General features: G+C 32.8%; 1 protein-coding gene across 1 annotated transcript; it reads right to left on the bottom strand.

Annotated features, from left to right (window-relative positions):
- Positions 1 to 3,123: 3,123 nt before the first annotated feature.
- LOC123655561 (kinesin-like protein costa) lies at positions 3,124 to 9,329 on the bottom strand. Its single transcript, XM_045591330.1, has 6 exons — positions 9,053 to 9,329; positions 6,858 to 8,785; positions 6,554 to 6,772; positions 5,861 to 5,997; positions 3,472 to 3,595; positions 3,124 to 3,299 (listed from the first exon to the last, which is right to left on the bottom strand). The coding sequence occupies exons 1-6, from the start codon at positions 9,327 to 9,329 to the stop codon at positions 3,180 to 3,182; spliced, it is 2,805 nt and encodes a 934-aa protein (XP_045447286.1). The 3' UTR covers positions 3,124 to 3,179.
- Between the last annotated feature and the right edge of the window lie 1,532 nt (positions 9,330 to 10,861).

Raw genomic sequence — 10,861 nt, 5'->3', positions numbered from 1 at the left:
GGTGTACCGATTTTGATGATTTTTAATTTAATCGAAAGCCGATGTTTATCACGTGGTCGCATATAAATTTCGTCGAGATCTGATTAAACTTTTGGAGTAAGTAATCTTTGATAATGCGTATTTACTTGACTATTTTTTCGTCTTCATACGTTGTATTTTACCTGTTGTTTTAGTACCTGTCGATGTAATTGACGTCGGTTTTTTTCGTATGCCAGCAAACACAATTACTTAGTATTTGATCCTTTTAACAGGACATAATGAATTGCGAAATAAATAAATTAAAAAAAAAACTCTAAAAGCAACTTTTATTTGAAATGCGCTAAGAAAAAAAATTAACTTTTACTATCTACTACTTTATTTTACTATAACGTCATTACATAATTTATATGATATAAAAGGTTGTAAAAGTGTATTTAAAATTAAAGTTTTTTCTTTAATTTATGTTTTAAAGTTTTAGTTATCGCTGGACAGGTTTCTCAGTCTAGTATTCTCAGCAAATCCTTTAATTTAATACCCATAATGTAGGAAAGTATAAAAAATTAGTCCGCCATCTTTAAAGTCTATTGAATATATATTCATATTGCATTTAGACGCGTCACTATTTACGAGTTACTATATGTTATAGGTAAATATATTTTTTTTTATGAATAAACATAGAAATAATACATATATAAACAAAAATATTACACCCAGACTCATGCGGAACCCGAACCTGCAACCAGCGGAAAAGAAAGCAAGGCCGCTACAAACTCCACCAAGGGGCTAGTAAAATTTGAAGTAGGATTTGTAGTGTACGTAATCATTTATTTCCACAATACCTTTAGCAAAATAATTCTATTACTATTTTGACGCGACAACGTCTAATAAATCGATGAATGCCGGTTGCATGCACAAAAAAGGATGACTCATTGTCCGCTTGCACCGCATCAATTTCTCTTCCACTTGATTGGCCTATGCGTTCGAGGAGATGTTTTGTTATGACGTTGTCACGTTAAATTATCGTCCGTAAACCAACTTTATTTATTAGATAGCAGTACAGCAACAATTTTATGATAAAGTAACCTTAATATTCGTACACTGTGTGGCTACGGTAGTAAGGAATATAGCGATCCCCTCCCTTCCCGCGGCTGTCGAAAGAGGCGACTAAGGGATAACGCAGTACCACTACCACCTTGGAACTTAAAAAACCGACTGATGGCAGGATAACCATCCAACGGCTGGCTTTGAAATACGCAGGTCGAAGACAGGCAGCAGTATATTCGGTCCGACAAAGTCAGCCCTGCGGTCACCAACCCGTCTGCCCAGCGTGGTGAACATGGGCAAAACATGTGAATTCACGTCACTTTTGGCGCGAACTTGCGGAGGCCTATGTCCGGCAGTGAACTGCGATAGGCTAAAGTGATGATGACGGTGTGATAGTGTGATGATGATGGTGTGAAGTAAAAGTGATGGTGATGAATATTCGTACGCTTGTGATATCATAGGTCTGGGTCTAAGATAATAGATAGGTGCTAGTAAGTAATGTAGAGCATTTGTATACCTAATACTTATTTCCATAAAAAATAAAATTGTATTTATTTATAGCCTTTTAGGTACTCAAAATCATGTTTTAATATTGTTTGTTTAAAAATCCCGTCAAAATGCCACGTTATGTCATTTGAGAGCGCGTCATTCGGGGTAATAACAATGGGTGTGTGGCTACCTACCACATCGAACTATTATTACTTAAGTAGTAATAGTAATTCAATAAGGCTACTACAATATAACTTACCTGATACCATTGCCATTTAACCTTACCGATACCTTTACCTTAAAAATACCTCCAACGTTCATAACCACTGTAGTTTGTGTTTCAGTACAGATTAAAAATATTGTTAATGACCACATATTATTTCTTCATTTAATTTTTTTAAATGAATTATATTAAATTATTATTCGATAAATAATCGTAAAACAGTATATTTATTTTATCTAAGTACATTAATTTTAATCTGATAACTGTCCGATATTACGACTTTTATACGTAATAGCAGTTAATACTTTCGCCGATCTGCATTTTATATTATAGTACCTTAAATAACGAAAACCAGATATTTAATTGTTTTAATCAAACGACTGGTTACCCTAGTGGAAATATTTGTTGAAAAAATCTTAAAAAATCTTCATGTCTTAATAAAACTTTTAAAGGAATAAGTCCGAAAGTCTGAAACTTCAGAGAATATTTGATCTTTTCAGAATTTCACAATTATAAAGACTTATTATTTTAAGTCTTATTAAGACACGAAGATTTTTTAAAAAAAATTGCAGAGCTATGAAAACTTTCTAATACTTTTTGAAACAAATATTTACAACACGGTAGCCAAAATTATTATCACAAAAAAATCTATGTATGTATGTACAGGAGACGACCCACAAGGTTTATATACAATATCTCCTAACAATTCTAGTCTAGTAATAACGTATTTAATTAAGCGAACAAAAACTATAAAAGAGTAATGTTGCTAATGTTAATGTAGAGCTTAAAAAGTGCAAATATTATAGACTAATTAATATAAATATTTTATTTATCACACAACTCTACATATAAATTCATTAACAATTTGTATAGTATGGTAAATAAAATAAAAACATACTTACGCAAATACAAAAAAAAATACCTAATTGTAGCAAAATTAACTTATTATAAATATTTCTTGAATTTTTATGTATTCGTTTATTGTATAAATATGTTATGATATTAACAATCTGATAAATTAATTTTTATCCCTTCGTAATATGTCATAAAATTATCCATAACTGTGTAACACAAGTACCAATAACCTATTCTATCGTATAGTAAGGGTCGTAACAAATCATAGTATATTAGAAACTGAAAAAAACAAAAACGGTGTTTGGAGTCATTTATATATTTTACGATTATATTTAAAATATATTTATCAATGAACTATGCATTTCTCTCCAATCTATATGACATTTAAACAATAGTCCATACTTACCGAATACATAATTTAGTAGAAATCATTAGGGTACAATAAATATATTTACAATGATTTTCAATGAAATAAAGTCTAAAGATAAAAATAATTGATTAAAGAAATCTGAAACACTAAATTAAATAATAAATAAATTGCAAGCATTAAAATAATATTGAGCGGTAAAAACAAAAAAAAATCCCAATATCAGTTCTTTTTGTTCTGCTGCACTATCACCAACTTATTCTTCTCTTTTGTAACTGTAGCCACTGGAAGATTAGTTGCTGGCATGAGCTGCCTAAGATTTTGACTTGGAATTACAGGGGCCTGGAATAATACACAAATAATATACATACAAAATACACCTATTAGATATTTATTAAATATTATAAAATAAATAAACACATGCTCAATTTCTAAACATGTGCAAATTTCAGTCTTCTAAACATATATATGTATCGCTATTGTAAACCGGCGTCAGTAAAAGAGAATCACTTACCGATGGATGGTATCTAGTGAGTTGTCTCACTCGGTCGACCAATCGCATTGCGTCATCAGATGTCTCAGAGTCCGTCGTCATGCCGAATGAGAGTGCTCGTTCTGCGTTACCGCCATCAAAAAATCTGAAAATAATAAAAACAATTGAATAAATTCTATAATCTGTATTCAAGGTGTAACAAAATGTTTGTGGTCGAGCGGCTGATTTCAGGCTAACCAATTGATCAATCAACCAGTGGAGTATTGTCATCATGTCGTTGCATTGACAATGTAGGCGATAGTCTATTACTGGTATAGTTATCGGCACGGATATTGAGCGCTGACCTTCAACTTTACTTCAACATTTTATGCAGCCCAACTGGGGAAGTACCTCGACCTTACAGAAGAGCACAGCTAAATAATACTGTTTTCAAGCAGTGTTGTGTTCCTGTTGGTGAGTATGGTGGCCTAGAGGGAATTGGGGATAGGGTCGACAACGCGCTTGCAATGCATTTGGTGTTGTAGGCTTCTACAAGCTACGGTAAATATCAACATCATGAAGTCGGAAAATGCCCACGTTGTACTCTGTTGACTAATTGGGAAGCTTCCTTAGAGCTTAGAGCTTTGAGCGTTGGATCTAAATACGTTAATTTTGTATGTCGTTGTAAACGTTCATTTTGTGTAAAAATCTTCTCATCTGTAAACAAAATGTTTCTGTGACCTCCCTTTGCGTACCGTTCAAGTAGTTGTTTTGATTTTACAACCCTATTCTTTTTTAAATTATGCTGCTGCTAAATTAGGCTGCAAGTCCTAAGTCTTCTTTTAAAATAAGCGACACGGTTCTAGGTCCTATCTTCATCTCCCGAGATGAAAGCTTCTGCTTTATTTATTTTTTCATTTGGACAAACAGTAGTTGCTACATTACAATTTTCACATAAAAACTATAGGTACTACAATTAAGCTTAAATGCGCAACATTTTAAATTATCACAACATGCACAAAAAGAGATGTAACACTAATAAAAAAGCAATGTGTTTTAGAAAGCGTTTCTGAATACGCTCTATTCTGAGTTGATGTACATTATAATGCGGTGACCAAACTACGAACAGTATTCCATGTGACTCCGTACATAAGTATGAATGAATGTCTTAAATTGAAAGCCCTTAACCACAACATATTGCGTTCTACCTGATAAATAAGATTGGAACCATTTTAGTAGAGTACCGCATATACCATAAAATTCTAACTTTGCCAGCAACACTTTGTGAGAAACTCTATCGAATGCCTTAGCAAAGTCCATGTAGACAGCATTTATTTGGATGCCTTTATCAACTGCGCTAACCAATTCATTATGATACGCGACTAAATTTGTGCTAGTAGAACGTGATTTGACAAAGCCATGTTATTGATCAACAAAAATCTGGTTAGTATGACTTTTTAAGTAGGGATAAACTAAAACTTCAAATGACTTGGCAAAGACAGATATAATTGAAATAGGTCTGTAATTAGATATATTATCTTTAAGGCCATTTTTATAAACAGGACAGGGACAGGATTTCTACAAATTCTTTCTCTTACTGCTTTGATCGCCATTTTCGCACGAACACTACGTGGACGCCCAGATCTTTTTCTGTCACACATAGAGGAGGTTTTATTGTACCTATCAATAGCCGGTACACCAACATTTGACTAATACCAAGCGTATGGAGAGTTTTAAAATTGTATTTGGCTCCATACCTAGTTTGTGTAATGCAATCACAGCGATTCGGTTCCCTTTATCACTCCACTCTATTTTAATATCACAAAATATTTTACAATGTATTGGCGCGAAAATGAGGAATCATAATGAAAAATCATATACAAATGACAGGTTCCAAATTAAAAATAGAATTTTGTTTACTTTTAATTGTAACAGTATTTGTGGCCAGACTTTATACACCTTATTCTATGTAAATAAAAATGAATGCTACTAAGCACATAACTCGAGAATGGCTCGACCGATTCGGCTATTTTTTTTTTTTTTTTTGTATGTTCCTTAAGGCCCACCGAAGGTTTTAATCAAGACGAGATGTTTGTAAGGTTTGACGACCTGGCAACCTTACAGACAGTTCATAGTATCAGTACAGTTGGAGGCGTACTTTAAGATGCAGCATGCTGGGTTAATAATATTTGCCGCCTCATAAATCTAATTAATTGGAAAAAAGTAAAAACATCGTATGGTATATCTTCTACAAATAAGTTTTAAATATTGTTATTTAGTAAGCCTTCTAAAAAAAAATTTTAGCATATAAAGTCAAAAAGGGAACACATAGTTGAGCATGAGGTGCGCATTGCGCCGCCCTTGCAGCCTACCGCCCAGGCCCATGACCCTTTTGGCCCTAGGGAACGTACTCTCAGTACTGAGAAGGTACCTGTGGTGCGTAGTGGGGCGCGCGCGCTGCGCGTGGCGCCAGGCATGCGCGGCGCGCGCGCGCCACACGGTAGCCTCGTCCGCCGCCGCCGCCGCGCCCGCCTCCAGCGCCGCGCACGCACCGCGCAGGTCCACCACCTGCACAGACGACCACTTTCATTAACTGCATTCGAGGGGTCAATCACAAATCATATACTTTACCATTAACCATACAATTAATTTTCTATATATTCTTTTTTTTTTAAGTAAAACTTCTTTGCGCATACTTGACTTGGGAAGTAAGCTAGTGAATGCGTGACGAGAACGTTACGAAGTGTGATCGAGCGAGAGGAACAGAAGTTGAGAGGGAGATATAATTTGGTGAAGATGGAAAGTTTTACTTCAGTCATGTGGTCTAAAGCACACTCGTTTTTTTTTTTAATGCGTAATTACCTCATAACTTTTTGCAGGATGAATTAATTCCGATGATTCGTATTTTTTAAATAGAGGAAAGATTTGATAGGGGAAATCTTAAATTTACAGGTAAGTAATTTACAAGATTTTTTTATTTTATTGGATAAGTCCAAATTTCAGTTTAAAAAATATTTCTGAAATGTTACGATTTGGCAATGCCACGATTACCACATCTAAACAAACAATCAAGTCTGATTATTAACAAATAGATTAAACTTTCCTTAAGATATGAGTAACAAACCTTCTGAAAATATCTGTACAATAAAGTTTTCATTTCATCATGTGATAATTTATCCAGTCTTGCCATCAACATTTGCTCGCCTCTACTTCTGTTGTCCTTGTTATCTTGAGAATCAGATAAAGACGCCGACGGCGATTTTCCACAAATCAAATTGTTCTTATACTCTATTGCGGTGTCAATTGCTTCTATAGCTTCTTCACATTCAAGTAATTTACGTTCCTGAAATGTATAAGATAAATAGTTAATTATTTGAGTTTATTGACCAATAAACGAAAACATCTTTTTCATGTTTTGATATACTTGCCTCCGAATCAGAGAGTGATTTATACATTTTTCTTTTGTGTCCTAAGCTGCAACGCTGTTCATGTAAACATTCTCTTGTTTTTCGTAAATTTTTTATTTCCTTTCGCAACATTAGCTCTTTCTCTTTCGATAATTCTAAATTAGCTAAATCATTTGTTTTCTCTTTCAATATACTGTCTAACTGAGTTATCCTATGAGTAAAATGTTTAATGGAATTAGATTTTTTTTCTTTTACATCAACAGATGACTCTGAAAGTTCATCTAATTTTAATTTGTCTTTTAAAAGTTCTACATCTAATGTATTTTTTCGTTTCTCATCTTTTTTTATTTGTCTTTTGATTTGATCTATCTGTTTCTTGTATGTTTTTAAATTTGTTTCATGCCTTTTTATTTCCCTTAATGTATCTTGATCTATGAGATTTGACTCATTCTTTTCAGAATACGATTTGTTACGAGAATTGTATGAAACTGCTCTCGAGAGATCGTCAATTAAACGTTGTTTTGCTATACACATATTTATTAATTCTTTTAATTGAGTTTGACTACTACTTATTTCTTTTGACAATTTTCTTGCCAAAATTTGTTTTTGCGTATATTTTTCTCTTGTAATTTTATATTTTTTACATATTTCATTAGTCTTTGGAGAGTCAATCATTTTTAACAATTCTCTTTCTATTAATTTAGGTTCAGGATCTATATCTTTTTTATGAGATTCAATTATAATTTTCTGAGATTCAGGTGAAATGGCTTTAGCAGCTACTTTTCTTAACAATTCTAGCTGAGCTCCAGAAATGCTTTCTCCAGGCTGAATAGTTCTTCTTCTACCAGAATTTGACTGAGATGTCATAATGGGTATTGATTGTGAGCCACTTGTCTCTGATATTGTTATATCATCTGAATCTATATGATTCAGATATTCTTCACACCTGTCTGCAAATAATTGATCATTCTTTTCTCTAAAATATTCCATTAATTTTTCCAGTTTATCTTGAAATAATGTTTCAGAGTCACTGTCTTCAGAATTAGATTCAACATCTGACTCACTAATCTCACTTGGTTCTGTGTCTTCTGCTATTCTAGGTAAACCTTGTTTTGCACTACTCTCCTTATTGTCTGCTGTCATATCATTATTTAAACATTCATCACATTCAGCTTTCAAAAACAGCCATTCACTCACTTGATTCATATCAGCCTCTGATAATGATTTTGATTGTAAAATCTTATTGAAAAGACCTTCAGCATTTGAAACTAATTTAATCCATTGTGTAGTAGCAAATTGTAAGTTAAATGCATTGTCACTTGGCATTTTATCTGTATATACAGGAGTATTATTATCGGCAAATAAATTAACTGTTACATAATTCTTTATGCCTCTACAACACAAGCACAAGTTTAGTATCTTAAGTGTATCTTGATAGTCATCTGGTTCTGTACTAATACATCCGATAACCCATGTAAATGCTCTGCCACCAAATGAGTCTCTTAACATTGCAGTTAGGATACACCTATCATAGTTTATTTGTTTGGGAGGGTTTCCTGCTATGAGCTCTTTTATAATGTTTTCTAAAGCAAACAAGCCTGTTTCAGGATATGCTGCTAAATCACAAAAACTAGCAGTAGACATTCTATGGTTAAGAACACCATTAGTACCCACCCATTTCTGTTCCATACTAACAGTAAAAAATGTATGATTGTTTCCAAGACATCTCTGTCTCCAACCTAACTGTAAGTATTGAAAAGCTTCTTCAACATTCGAACATTTTACCAAACCAGCGCCCAATACATCAAAAATATTGTTATCAACTACTTGCATCCAGGTTATGTGTAATACAAACTCTCTTTCAGGCATTTGTCCAAGTCTGTGAAAAATTTCTGTCAAAAACCGTGGAACTATTCCTTGATCACACTCACTATGTATACATTCAAAACCTGAAAGAAAATTTAAAAAAAAAAAAAAAATATATATATATATATATATATATATATTTTATATGTGTGATGTATATATATATATATATATATATATATATATATATATATATATATATATATATATAAATATATAAACACTGCTATCTGTACCGCAGTTTACAATAAACTAATCTTAAAAGTAAAAAAATTAAGTGTCTTTGTAGTCTATAGTCTTTCATCAGTTGTTATTTATATAACATGCTTCTAATATTAATTTGTTCATACCTGGACCAAAGAGGGTGTAAGTTTTCCCAGACTTAGCCTGGCCAAACACGACAACAGATGTATCGCATCCATCTAAGAAGCAGTTGATTTGAGGTATCATAAATGAATTAAACAAATGTGCTTGCGTGCAGTCTCCTGGTAGGGCTCTGTTTACATGGAATGTTTGACCACTCTCTGTGATGACTATTTGCGTCACTGGATTACTGAATATACACTGCAGAGAATCAGCTATACTTGGGGGCTTCAGCCTAATTGCTATTTGTACCGGGATATCCATTCTTATAAGACTTATAAATGTATGGATTATATTTTTAAATCATCTTTTTACATATTATTTCTAAGACTAAAAACGCCATTTAATATAATTTCAAATACGTAGTTATATAGATGTAATCTTAGACTGTAATTACATTTATTTATTCATATTATTCAACCAAATTTATGAGAAATTATATTAAATTTATATAAACTTCTCAAGTCAACGAAGTCAATGAACACATCATTTTTTTTTTTTGAGTTTCTGGCCTGGTATCTAGACCACAGAGTAAATTGTAATAGTAGACCTTTAGGCCAAAATGAACACGTTTTTTTTATGGACTGCACGTTAGTGCATTGCCAATGACGAGCAGGAATTAAGGAAAATGTTCAAAAATTGTGGATAACGGACAAGAGGAATTTATGAGAGGATTCAGAACAGGATAGGAAGAAACAAAATAATATATTTTTTGATGAAAAGGAAAATAAAAAATAAATAAAAAACATATACAGTATATTAAATGTCTATATGATTAAGAAATATATAATCCAATACAATTTTATATACATCATACTCTCTAAAAGACAATAAACAATTTATAGATGTAGGAAAAGGAATTTTATATTCAATCAGTGGCTCCAGGAAACGGGAGCGGTTGAAAAGTGGATAAGAGAATAAAAGATGGTTAATATCCCCCGTTTCATAACCACAAAAACAGGACGGACTGGAAATAATTTTAAATCTAGCCCGATGGTGTGGAGAACAAGTGTGACCAAGCCTTAGTCTCGGTATTACGCTACAGCTTTTTCTATTAAAATCCATAATATAAAACCATGGTTTTACCAAAATTTCAGATTGTAGACTATAATAATACGTTCCTTTTTGCCTACTACTATGATCATAGGACACTTGCCACGACTTATCCATACAAAGTTTGGGCAAACTTAATAAATCTGGGTAGGAAATTTTATATGGAAAAAGGTCACCACTTATTTTGTAGCTTCTCTAGCCAGAGTATCTGCTCTGACATTTCCCTCTATTCCACAATGGCTAGGGATCCAAGCAAGCGTTATTAAGAGACCTTTCTCAGTGCACTCAGTTAATAATTGTCTAATGCCAAATATATAAGGATGCTGTTGTTTAATTTTAAAAGGATTCTTGACAAGAACTTGAATAGAACTTATGAGAACTGGATTTTTTAAGTTTAGCTAACCTGATATATTCTAAAGCTTTAAAAATGCCTAAGCATTCCCCAGAGAATACTGTACATTCAGGAGGGAGTTTGACATTTTGAACAATATTATATTGAAAGTGAAAAACTCCTACTCCGACATTACTATTGGCAAAATGTTTTGACGCATCTGTGAAAATATAATGATAATCGCTAAATCGTGTTTCAATTATTCTTTTAAATTTTTCATCAGCCTTAAAAGAATTTGTTTTTTCTATATCAAAGTTTACAACATTAGGAATAGAAATAAGGACATTGTATGAACAAGAGAAAATTGGTAAATTACAAGAGCTTTGAATTGGAGCGGAAAGAGATTTGAATT

Source organism: Melitaea cinxia, chromosome 8 (assembly GCF_905220565.1).
Source record: "Melitaea cinxia chromosome 8, ilMelCinx1.1, whole genome shotgun sequence".
Lineage (NCBI taxonomy): Eukaryota > Metazoa > Arthropoda > Insecta > Lepidoptera > Nymphalidae > Melitaea > Melitaea cinxia.
This window is presented reverse-complemented; position numbering and strand designations above follow the sequence as displayed.